Source organism: Pleurodeles waltl, chromosome 6 (assembly GCF_031143425.1).
Source record: "Pleurodeles waltl isolate 20211129_DDA chromosome 6, aPleWal1.hap1.20221129, whole genome shotgun sequence".
NCBI classification, from domain to species: domain Eukaryota; kingdom Metazoa; phylum Chordata; class Amphibia; order Caudata; family Salamandridae; genus Pleurodeles; species Pleurodeles waltl.
The window spans coordinates 738,642,604-738,656,015 of record NC_090445.1 but is presented as its reverse complement, the minus strand read 5'-3'; the positions used below and the strand labels follow the sequence as shown (position 1 = coordinate 738,656,015).

General features: G+C 46.0%; 1 protein-coding gene across 3 annotated transcripts in view; it reads left to right on the top strand.

The window, feature by feature from the left end:
- The window catches only part of ENO4 (enolase 4), a 434,196-nt gene that overhangs the window by 211,893 nt on the left and 208,891 nt on the right, over positions 1-13,412 (top strand). For all 3 annotated transcript variants that reach the window (XM_069239262.1, XM_069239263.1, XM_069239261.1), the window contains exon 7: positions 954-1,022. In XM_069239262.1, coding sequence (XP_069095363.1) covers positions 954-1,022 — 69 coding nt within the window. The remainder of the gene's footprint in view (positions 1-953; positions 1,023-13,412) is intronic.

The following is a 13,412-nucleotide window of genomic DNA, read 5'->3' as shown; positions in this document are numbered from 1 at the left end:
GAATAGGAAACAAATATTTTTTAAGAGGAAGCATTGATCATACAGACCACTGCCCACTCATAAAAAATGAAACTTCAAAGTTTCATTTGTTTTCTCTTTAAAAGCATCCCTTTTCCTTTAATGAAAACGAGCTGCGTTAAAAAGGAAATGCTTTATTTAAAAACAATCACAGAGGTGGTGGTCCACTGACCTCAGCAGGCCACCATCCCTGTGATGGCTGGTAGTCCTCATAGGTTGCAAATTGCGACCTACCTCATTGATATTTATGAGGTAGGTCTATTTGCAACCCACTAGAAATCGCAAATTAAACTAAAAAGCTTCATACATTTGACATAGCGATTTCCAAATTACGATTTCCAGGAAATCTCAATTGGGAAATCGCTATTTCAGATCTTTGTACATGTGGCCCCAAGTTCTTTTCTTGATAGGATTAAGGGCCATATGTACGAACACTTTTTCCCATAGACACAGAATGGGTAAAAACCTTTGCTACATCTGGCCCTAAGTCTCTCCCCTTTTGTAGGGTGAGAAGAGGCCTATACAAATTTTGAATATTCCGTTTATGAGTGCTGACAAACTCACAGGGGTTTTTCACTTTGGAATACCCACTACACACTCCTGATTGTGACACTGAACTGAAGAGGCTTTTTGCACGTGTAAACAACTCTTGCACAAGGAAATCATTTTGTGAACCGAGCTTTTATGTTGTTTCTTTATCACTTTGCTTTGATATCTGCCTCATTTCTGTCTTTTGTTCCACCCTATTGAACCTTTTGAAAGCAAGAGTTCTGTTTCTTTTGACACATGTAAAAATGCACAATGACAAATTATGATGATGAGTGGTAGTCCTATAAAGCGCTACCCATTTCTAGGAAGGCTTTCTGGTGCTAGCTGTTTTGGAGCATCACCTGATGATGAAGAAACAAAACCCTCTTCGTTGATTTTTTTTTCAGAGTTTAGATATGTGCCTGGCTCTTCATAAAGAAATTGGTAACCTGATTGACAGCACATCAAAGACCGGGGTAAGATTTCAAAATCATGCTGTACCTGAATGTGTCTGCAATTAATATACACTGATGCTTGGGAGCAAGAATGATTGTATGTTTACCTATATTGTTAAAATCACTAAGAAGCATTACTTGTAAACATTGTTCAATATCCTAAACAATATTCCATCCCTAATATCTACAGACATTGTCAAAGAAAATTTGGGCTCGCGTTTCAGTGGATTCTGTTTAATGCAAAAAAATTATAGTCTGTGAATCAGAGATCTTACTGACCAAGGGATCTCCAGTACATCTGCAGTGGAGCTAGGATCCCAGAGACTTGGTAGAGCACAAATATTTAGAGAGAACGTATTATTGATCCCAGGACAACATTCTCACCAAGGAACAATCAGGTGCCTAGATGAGTTTATAAAAATCAGTAGATGGCCTTCATAAGTAACAAAATGTAAACAGTTTGGCTGAGCAAACTAGATGGCAGTCTTTTGTCTGATGTGTCAGAACACAATGCGTCTAAGATTCAGAGACATGCTCATTTAGCAGGCTAAGTTACCATGAGCAAGAAAACTTGGCTTTAGCAGGTTACAGCAACCACAAAAAGGAGGGCCAGGAGTGATTTAAAGACCAGCGGGCATTCCCTACCAAATCATAAATATTACACACAACTAAATACCCAGGTCTAAAACAAAACGCAAGTTAGGAACCTTGAATGCCACAAAAGTATTCTTTTAATAGGACGGAGTCCTCCATCCCCCAGAGGTGGCATGCTTCATCGTAGGGATTCTCCTCACACCGTGATACCAGTGTGGGCTACAACTCCCTCGCTGATCAAGAGGGATTTTGTTTTATTAAACTAATACTTTTGTGACATTTTAGCAGGTTACAGACACACTTATATAGAGCAATGCATTTAAATTCTCTCACAACCCCTCTTCTATGTTCTTTTTTTATTACACAACTAAGTCAGCTCATCATTGTGAAGGAGCATGCCTGGAGACATAGCTTACTGGCTTAGACTCTGCAATCACGGAGGGAGCAATACTTCAAAACTGCTTACACTGAGCCTAACTTAGGGGAGGAAATGCTGGGGGTCCTTGTAGAGTGTTGCCACTGTCTGGATAGAGGCTTCATGTGCATGGGGAGCACACTAAATCGGGGGCGGCTCCTCCGCTATTGCGGAGGAGGGTCGGTCCCCTACCTGCAGCAGCAGCTGCAAAACATTTTACAGTAAAAACATAATAAACTCTGTTTATTATGTTTTTACTGCAAAAGGGGTGGGGCCATGGGCGTGACAGGGACTGAGGGGGAGTGCAGAGCAGTCCCCCAATAGTGTGCATGTATGTTTAGCCGGCCGTCTCAGGCCGGCCAAAGATACTTGTGCAGTAGGCTCTGTCCAACTCTGCAACACCGTGTCGGATTGGAGAGAGCAGGCAGAGGCTTCCACTCCGCCTCAGAGCACCCATCCAGGGAGCACTCTGTCCAATCCTACCGCTGCTTTCATGCTGCCAGAAGCATGAAAGCAGCAGTAGAACTGGATGCAGGGCAGGCTAGGAGCCTGAGCCTTTCCCTGCAGATGAGGAGCAGTTCAGAGGTGGCGCAGCGAAACAGGTAAGTTTAAAAAATATATATATATATTTGTTTTTTGGTCTCGCTCTACTGACACCCTCCCTCCCCCGCGCCGCCTCACCCCTTTTTCCCTACCTCGAGCCATGACTGCACTACATGACAGCACCCCCAAAGATAAACTACATTTACCAGGATGCCATGAACTCTGGCCCACAGTGCTTTTGCCAAGTCAGTGTTATACCAAAGTGCTGTAAGCCTGGACCTTGCTCTGCTGATCTAGGATTCCCTTTGACCAGAGCTGTTGTGTCCTACTAGACTTGTTTAAAGGACATTGGAAATACAGAGACATATACTGAAATTCGAGCCATGTTGTGAAAATGAACTGTGAACAATTTGAACATTTATCTTGAACTTTTTCAAGACAGTAGGATTATGACTATCCTTAAAGTTATCCTGTGACGGAACAGCAAGGATTCTTAAGTCAGAATTGTAGGGCAAATGTTATGCATTTATAATAATTGTGTAAAGTATTCAGAGTTCCAGAGAGATTATTTGAGTTAGTATGTTAGCAATGACAGTACATTGGCGTTTCTGAATTATTTAGCAATGCCACAAAGTAACATAAAGCTATAACTCATCATCCACAGAGTGCATAATTGTGAAACCTGAGCTAGTTTTCTAATTCCAGGAAAGCGCTGCTCAATATATATATAAATCCAATAAACTTATCCCTTGCATGTGAAGTATCAAGAATCACAGGTTGTACATCAAAGTACAGTTTGTTGGTTACACAGTGATATCACTGAGGCAGGGTTCTCCTATCTTTTCTACAATGAGATCTACTTCAGATCATTGAAAATAATCCTGAGCTACAAATTGCTTTGATCTTTGTTGCAGTAGTGACCACATCAGGCACAATCACAATTGATACCACGCCTTGCAGGATTAGGAGCAGTGGCCAACCAGATGTATGCCACATTATCAAGTGACAAAATATTGTCATCCCAAAATATCATATCCTTAATACTGACTAATACAATATCAAGAAGGTACACACATATATGGAAAGCATTGATTTTCCATTCTTAACTCCATATCTACATACCTTGGAATTATAAATTACTTCAAGCAAGCAAAGAGGTGGGGTTAAGAATGTAAATAAATCTATACCTTCCCATATATACATACCTTCATAACATAGTGGTAGTCAGTATTCGTGATACAGTATTTTAGCAAAAAGATATTCGAAAATCGATATTGTAGTAGAACACCAACCGCAACAATGACGAAGGGGGTTACTTAAGAGCAAAGTCAGCTTTAGCAATGTAAAATACCCCCACGTGACTCACGAAATTATAGCTACAACAGCAATTGCCCGCTGGTACAAGTTAAATATAGATTTAAAGGTCCACAACATGGTATTCAGTTTCACACAAAGACCAGATTTAAATCTATTTGGGTTTACATGTTTTTCTTCATACTATGCACTCTCCATTTCAAATTAACACGCTCAGAAAATCTTTTTTTAAGTAATTCTCAATTTTTGCTTTAAAAATCAGCTTTTATGCATCACCCTCAAATGTCAGCTTGTGATTTCCTTAGCACAAAATTCGTTTACCGACTGTGATACACCTACCCAGGTATTTACAATGCCAGCAAAACCCACCATAATGCAAAAGATACCTACTTCATGTCAAGATTGCCAACCAGGACCATAATTGTGTCAGTAATGGACATTATCATTCCAAGGATGAACAAGATTATGTGATTGATGCCCACGATTAGGCGAAGAGCACAAACAATATGGCAAGGATAGCTGTCATTGAGCCATGATTAGTCCAGTGATGTTTAACATATGTAAAGATTTATCATTATTATTTCAGTGCCAACATTATGTCATAATTAGTCAGAACTGTTCCAGAGATGAACCTCTCTTTTGGGGGCACCAGATTTGATTTTCCCTGACACCAGGAATCGCTTCCAATGAGGAACAATGTCTTTGACAGAATGACACAATGTTAGTCACAGCAAAATACATAATAGTGTGCATATACATACATATGTATACAGTAATTTAAACAAATACACATACACAGATGTCCACCCTATTCCCACTGTCTGAAACAAACCAGACTGTTACCTGTCCCCACTCTCAATCTGGCCTCTGATCTCATTGGCTATAGAGCTACTAACATACAGTTTTCACATACTGCTACTCTGTCTCTGGTAGTGCCATATTCTAGTGTCTCCACTCTAGCTATTGCTGACACTTCTTTTCTGGTCCAGTTTTCACATAGAGTGAATGACTGATAAACTGTGGCTTGCAAAGTGACTAATCTCCATGTGACTTTGCTAAATTGAGAGTGGAAACACATACCACAGACTGTTACAGTGTGTGAGTTTGTGTCTGTGTGTGTGCGTATATAAGTATGTGTGACTCCACCACTGGTTTTCGATGGTGGTCACTCCTAGGATACAGAGAATTGTACATTGCCACCTTCAATATGACTAAATACCATGAATTACATGCTATACTGGGCTGCACTTCAGAGAGCTGCTTTCAGAGATCTCACTGTCGCAGAGTTTCTTTAGATCCTTGCATATTATATTCAGTAGACTGACATGGGCAGGCAGACAGGTGCGACTGCAATGAGAGGTTGTGACATTTGCAAGAGAGGATAGGTTGCCCAGATAGTGAGATGTACTACTTATTATTACAAGCTTTGTTTGCGGTATTCTGTTAACTTCCTTAGCTACTCATACAACACATGGTTGCTGGGACTGACAGGATGGATGTAGGCCCTCTCCAGACCTGACTTATTAAACAGATGCCTTAAGTCAGAGATGGTATGGACACCATCGCGGAAGCAAATAGGGCATGGCCCAGAAAGTATAGCCAGGCAAAGATATCTCAAATGTATTTCCTACGAGTGCCCCTCCTGATAACCCAGAACTGATCCTGATGATTGTGAGATGGTGAAGGACTGTCTAAATCAGGCTTCTTGAACGAGTAACTTGTGAGCTACTGGTAGCTTTCCAGCTACCTCTAAGAAGCACTCCTGTGTGCATCCTTGCCTACTAAATTAGAACCTTTTTGCTTGGTTGAATTAATGTAAGTATGCCAAAATTGAGTATTCAAGAGAAAAATTTGTTTATTTTCAGATGATGTTTGGATTAAAATGGCTACATTTCCAAAATATACTTAAGGTTAATTACTGAGGTTCTAAATCATGTGAGGAGACTTATCACTAATATTATTACTTTTGTGCTTGGGGCATTGCAGGTGTGGCTGTTATGTATTATACATGTAGGGACATTCCAATTTGACTAAGCTTTTTTATATTACTGTTGGCAGCCCTCTCTGATGAATGAGGTGACCACTGCTAGTAATATTACATTTGGTGGCCACTAACATAGGCGGTCATTTTGAAACTGGCGGTAATGACCGCACCACAGCCGGTGGCGGTAACTACCGCCAACAGGCTGGCGGTGCAGACCGCCAAATAATGAACATAGGAGAACAGCCAGCCGCCCATCCACCCACCGCCATCTTGGAAGCTCAACCCGACCAGCACATTATGAACACCACACCGCCAGCAGTTCCAGGGCGGAAACCACTGCCACTAAAAACGTGGCAGAAACAACCCTTATGAAAGGGAAACACTCACCGGAGGTCCACAGAACACGCCGACATGGAGCGAGAGTTGGAAATAATGCCAGTGTTTCTCCTTGCCATATTCCTTCAGTACTGTGACCGCCGATGAAAACAACGACGGTAAGTCCCCCAACCTAGCACAGGGAGGAAAGGGCACATTTACTCAAACATCCACCCCACCCACACCAGAACGCACACCCAACCCCTCCCACCACCCCAAGCCATATACACCCTAACAAAATGTACTCACCAGGCACAGGCCAACAAATACCTGCACACCACACCCCTACAAAAGGCCAGTGGCCAGTACAAAGTCCATGTAGGGCAAAGATAGCCCACACTTGACTCCCAAGATGTAAAGGAACACTCCACTGAGAAGGGGCATCAATGGTGCAGCCAGGCACCTCAGGGTTCAGGGGCAGTGGTGACGGGGGTGGGGACTCCGGTTTGGATGGGGGTGGCCTTGGGCGTAGGTTCTTGAGGTGGAGAGGGTTTGGGCTTGCCCTGGAAGGAGGAGGAGTGGGCTTGGAACGGGCAGTGGCAGAGGGACCAGGGGCAACACAAGCCTTCTTCTTCGGGAATGGGTAGGGCAGACTGCGGAGGACTTGGATGAGCACGGAGTTGGTTTCAGGAGGCCAAAGGAACGTTAATGGATAAGACGGGGTGGGCCAGTGGGTTCGAACAGGTCAACATGGGAGAAGGAAAGCTTACGTGGGGCAGCTGGAGGGGGTTTGGCGACAGGTTTGGAAGTGGAGGATGACGGAGTGCAGGTTTGAGGTGTAGGTCTGTGCCTGTACAGAATGTCCATGTTTGGTGGATGTGTGTGGAGCGGATGTCTGGGAGTGTTTCTATGTCCTGGGAGGAGGGGAGTGGACACAGGGGGGGAGGTGGATGTTGCTGTGTTTGCCTTTGAATGTTGGGTGTGTCCCTACATGTGGTGGGATGTGTGGTGCTTGTGTTTGCCTGCTTTCTTCTTGGGTGTTGATTTGGGTGCATGGCTGTCTGGACGTGTGCTTGGGATGGGAGAGGGGAGTAGGTACTGGAAGGGGTAGAGGTTGTGGGGGGGGGGTATGGAAAGACCAGGGACACTGGCTGTCGTCAAAGAGAAGGCCAGAGCCTGAAAAGATCTCTGGAGGCCAGACATGGCACCATGAATGCCTTCCAGGAACGCATTGCATTAGTTGTCTGACCAACAGAAATGCTTCTCAGGAGGTCAATAGCCTCCTCAGTGAGGGCAGCAGGGCTAGCAGGGGCAGGAGATGAGGTGCCTGGGGCAAAGGAGACACCACCCTCCTGGGTGAGCGGGCATGAGCCATACGCTGGGGAGCTACTGGGAGGGCGGTGATGGTATGGGGGTGGCGGATGATGTTAAAAAATGGCTAGACCCAGTAGGCTCCGCCACCACCGGGGTGCTGCCATCGGAGGAGGTGTCTGAGTCACTACCCCCATGGCACCTAATTACACTCAGCATAGTAGCATCACATTAGTGTAGGTACTCACCCCCTTGTGGCTGCTGTGCTGCCTTCAAGCGCCCATCCAAATCGAGATGGGCCACTGCCAGTATGCAGGCCATTAGTGGGGTTAGGGCACCTCTTCCTCGTTGGGAGGCCATCCCCAGCTGAGCCTCTATGGTCTTCCTGGCCCAGCGCCGCAGGCCCTCCACTGCTTCCTGCAGTGGGTGCTCCGCCTGTTGTAGACCCCCAGGGTCCGCACTTCCTTGGCGATGGCTTGCCACATTCCTTTCTTCTGGTGAGTGCTGACCTGCATGAAACACAGAGTAAAGAAAAAGACATCAGTGTGGGTGCCCCATACACATATGCCATGCCAGTTCGACCTCACATGGCCCATGGAGGCACACATATTGACAATAGCCAAGACAACAACTGCCATACACATCACGGGTAAACATCCACACAGCCACCAACCACGCCTACAGGCATCTGCCACATTCACACACATTCAAGTAGAACTAATAGCAACTTACCTGAGACGCCCATATAGCTTTGCATACAGGGGTAAGACCCCGTCCACCAGCTTCTCAAGCTCCTCTGTGGTGAAGGCCGGGGCCCATTCCTCTGTAACATGTGCCATTACTCGTCCCAGAGTCAGGACACAGCAGCTCACGCAGTGGAGTTCCGTTCCTCTCGAGGTGTAGGAGTCAAGTGGCAAGGGCATGACAAAATGGTGGTATTTACCACGACAGTGTGCACTGTTACCGCCAGCGGTGATTGGCCCTGCTTCCCCCTAGATGCCAATGCTATCCAATGAAGAGGTGCATGCCGGTGAACACCACCTACCGCCATGAGGACTAACGCCAACAGAATGTGGTCACTTCCTACACTACACTACCTGTACAGCAGGGCCTGCCATTTTGCATACACCACACCTTCATAGTTTGTCTGGGGTCCTAATCCATGGCTCCATTCTCTCTACCCTTGATGGAATAATGGTATCCTCCTCATGGAATCATAGTGGGAAGAGTGCCTACACTGTGATGCAATGCACAATACCCACCACACCAGGCAGTACCCAGACAGGATTACCATGTTATCTGCGTCTGTGTGAGGGGCAAATAGTGTTGCATGTACAAGTTGAATTGTGGAATATTGTGACAGAAGTGTATGTGGCAAATCAATGTGCCCCCCCCCCTACTATCCCCCCATATGTACAGACCCATGTGGCGAAGGAGGGCACCATCTGTTTACAGGCCCCTGGTTGATCTGGCCACCATGGAGGAACGTAACATCATCATCGCTTACCGCCTGAATCGTGCCACTATCCTGGAACTCTGTGTACAAATGGAGCCTGTGCGGATGCCGGCTAAAAGGAATCCCCATGCCATCCCTACAACTGTGCAGGTACTATCTGTGCTACATTTTCTGGCCACAGGCTCATTCCAAGTGACAGTGGGCATGGCAGCCGGTGTATCTCAGCCAAAGTTCAGCCACATCCTGTCCAAATTTCTGGATTCCTTCGTGCAACACCTGTCCAATTTCCCCAAAGGGCTGATCTCACCTCCATCAAATCTGGATTTAATGCGTTTGCAAATATTCCCATGTGATAGGTGCCATTGATGGTACCCACAGAGCCCTCCTACCCGCCAAGAGTGAATGAACGGGTGTTCAGAAATCGTAAAAACTTCCACTCCATTAATGTCCAATTGGTGTGTACCACTGATCTGTCCACTACTCATGTCAATGCAAGGTTCCCAGGATAAGTCCATGACTCCTTTGTCCTGAGAAACAGCAGTGTGCCACACATGATGGGACAAATACAGGGGGACAAAGCTTGGCTCGTAGGTGAGTGTGTATGACACTGGATCACTTACATAGCTGACAGACCGACTGTATGCAAGTAGATTATGTGTGTTTCAACCCTCTTTCACCCAATTTTGCAGGGGATTCTGGCTATCCAAACATGCAGTGGCTCCTGACACCTGTGAGGAATCCCAGGGCAGATGATGAAATACATTATAATGAGGCACATGGTCACACTAGGAGGGTTATTGAGAGAACCATAGGACTCCTTAAGGCAAGATTTTGCTGCCCTCAGAGTCCCTGTGCTATGTCCCTGACAAGGTGTGTCAGATAGTGGTGGCCTGCTGCATGCTGCACAGCATGGCTCTGAGGAAAGCCATTCCGCTACTGGATGAGGTGGATGCTGTCCAACCAGGGAAACAACCTTAACAACGTGGCTCAAACCACGATATGCCTTTAAAGCGAGGCCCGAACCACGAATATGTCTTTACAACGCATTCCTTAACCACGCAAGTCATTACAACGACTTGCCTTAGGGAAAGTGTTGTTGGACTGATGTTGGACTTTATGTCCAGCACTTTCCCCACTGTGGCGCAGACTGGAGTTGGAATAGTAAATTATACTATTCCAAACTCCAGCGCTTATCCGAAGGCAAGTCGTTGTATTGACTTGCGTGGTAAAGAAATGCGTTGTTGTGACGCATTTTTTGGTTTGGCCCATGTTCTTAAGGCAGGCGTCGTAAATGCCTGCGTTGTTTCGACACACATCCGTCCAACCACCCCTGCCACCTCAGAGGATGGATGAGAGTGATGGGGAAGAGGAGGGGGAAGACATCAGCTCCAGGACCCAGCTAATCCGGCTATACTTCCTGTGACTCTCAGGTAGTGTTCTATGTTACCAATGGGTTTATTGCATTGTTTCAGGGTGACTTATGTGCAAGGTGCTGTGGTGTCCCTTACCAGTGATGTGTAAACTTCATGTTTGAAGAAGGAGATGTGTGTTTCAGCAATGGAATGTACAGTGTGACATACTTGGAACACTGCAGTCTGTTAGACCCACCTCCTGCAATAAAACAGCATCATGATGTAAACTGCCCACTATATTCACATTTGCATTTGTTAGCACATATCAATGAAGGACAGATAATGTGGGTGCACCTGTGTTTTTTTATTGAAACAAAACACATCCATGACTGATGGGACTGTGTAAGGGAGTGGGCGCATGGTGTACAAAATGCTCAGGTACATTTCCACAGCTGTTGGTTTCACAGAGGCATAGTCCATGGGGCCATTAAAAGATGGTGCAATGGCAGGGGCATGTCAACAAGGTAGCTCAGTGGCACACAAGGGAGACAGTTCAGGGCAGAGTCACTTCCTGGTGGTGGTCTTGGTCTTGGCTGGTGTTTCACAGGGATGTCTGGGTCTAAGGGCACGTTTGCAAGGGGGAAGCTGGGCTGTAATGGAAGGGGTGCTGGTGTCCTGTGAGTCCTCTGGCAGTGCCACCAGTTCAATAGCAGCTACTGATGTGGAAGACTGGGCATTGTCCTGGCTAGTGTAAGGGGCCTGCTGGTGGGTAGAGGACTCAGGCTGGCTGTTGTACTTGCACTGCAGCACCCCTGCAAAGGTGGCCATGGTGGCATTGAGGTGTTTCCATTGCTCCATGGCCCTGTGATGGTGTGCTACCTGCAGCCTCTGATTATCCTCCAGCGTGGCCAGGATCTGGCCCATCCAGTCGTGGGAATGGTGGTATGCTCCCAGGACCTCAGCAATGGCCTCCTGGGCAGTAGCATCCTCCCTCCTTGGGACACCACCTTGACCCACTGCTCCCATCCCAATGGCCCTAGCCCCTGTACCTGTGTCCCCTGCGCATGTCTGGCAGTCCCACTTGCAATGGGCCCATCATCATCCTGCCTGGATTTGGATGGAGACTCGGGACTTTGTACTTGTGGGCAGCCAGTCCGTGGCCTGGAGACACTGGTGTGGGGGCATTGGGCCAGAGCTTATGGTCGTGGCTGAGTGGTAAGGGTGTCAGTGGTGTCCTTGGAGGAGTGAGTGTCTGTACTGATATTTGTATTTTAACCACTGACTTTGGGTTGCACCACTTTGCACTTGGCTTAGCTGTCCACTGTCACATTAGTGATCACCAGTTACAGACTCCATTTTATATTCAGCGTTGCCTTAGCTTCACTGCCACATTAAAGGTACCAGTAGTTTTCCATACAAAACATATTATTTCTATTTTGCGTATTCTTTTCTCATTTCTCACCGAAGAGCTAGGACATACGTTGGAGGAGTCAGCTAGATAAGGATGTACTAGATTGATGTTTATGGTACAGCAGGGAACGGTTGGGTTTTGGGAAAGACACCTCGGGATTTGGGCCAAGTCCCGCAAAGCTGACCTAAAATAGCCAGCATTTTTTAATACTTCTTGCTCAGCAGGAGGGATTTTTCCAGAAAGCTCCTTCCTCATTTGTTTAAAAATATATAAAAGACCCAGATCGACAGTGGGAGATTCAGAGACCTCAATCAGGATTTTTGACGTTAAACGTCTGATATCTATTTCCCGTGAGGGTAGAGTTCTCTGTTTCTCTCAGTCGAACGGGGTCATCGGCTTGCTGGCAAGAGAAAGATGAAGCACCAGACAGGCCCTATAGTGATGCATTTTTATTAATTATTTGCTTTACATTGTGTATGAATATATAAACATATATCAATATAAGTGTTTATATCCTTGCAGGTATATATTTGCTGTTTATAGATTGAAGATTCTTTGTACATGATTTTACTTAATTGTTGCACATTTTAAAAGTACACTTTTGGCTATTTAACCCTTCCTTCACAAGCCTTGCGAAAAGCTTTAATAAATGTGTTCTTCAGATTAAGAGGTGCATTCCAGAGAATCTTTTTGAATTCTTTCAGTGTGTGTATTTTGGCTCAGTCAAAAGTAAGGCAAAACAGTGTCCAGGGCTGTGGGATGGGCCAGGGTTCTCCTCTGTGTCCAGACATCTCTCTGAACTCTCCTGAGTGGGGCCTTCGGCTTCAGGTGAAGTACTGGAATTCCTTGACTTCTCCATCTGGGTGGCATGGGTGGTGGTGCTTGTGGGTGTGGGAACAGCGATGTGGGTGTCCTGCACATTCATGTCCTTTGCAGCTCTGCTTAAGTGTTATTGGTGGTTCCATTCCCATGTGGTGGCATGCAGGGTCCCTTGGTGTTCTTTTGGATGCACTTGGTTAGAGGGGAGTGGTGCATTCTGGGTGTTGTGGTGCTCCTGCCTTTTTATGTATGGGTTGGTGACTGTGTACAGGGTGCTAGATAGTGGTTTGTATGGGGGGTTGTGGACATGCACGGACATGGGTAGGTGTGTGACATGTGTGGTGGTTGTTTGTATGTGTGTTGTGGTGTGGTTTTCTGTGGTGCTGTTGGCGTTGCAAAGGATTGTGGGTTGTGTGTGAGTTTGTTTTTATAGTGGTGTGAATGTGTGTCAGCTGTGTGGTTTTTTAAATTGCCAATGTGTGCTTCTGTTGTTGGCGGTTCCCATTTCTGTGTGCGGCGGTCATTGCCGCCAAAGGCTGTTCGACTTCCACTGTCCACCACACTGATTTGTGCTCCATTATTTGGTGGGCGGGGAATTTAAAGGGGTGGCAGTGGCGGGGTTCTGTGTCCTGCCTTTCTGCCGTTGTTGGCCCTGGCAGTAAATGGAGGATGTAAATTTTTGGGCAGACTGTTTTTGGCATAATTATTCGGCGGTGTGCAGTCCACCGCCGCTGGCAGTCTTTTGTTCACCGTAAGCGCGACGGTTGGCGGTGATTATTGCCAGATTCATAATCAAGGCCATAATCTTGTCTGATATGCCACTATTGCAGCGCTAATAAGACTAGTAGCTTGCAATATTTTTCATTGAGCATAAGTAGCTCTTACTGTAAAAATGGT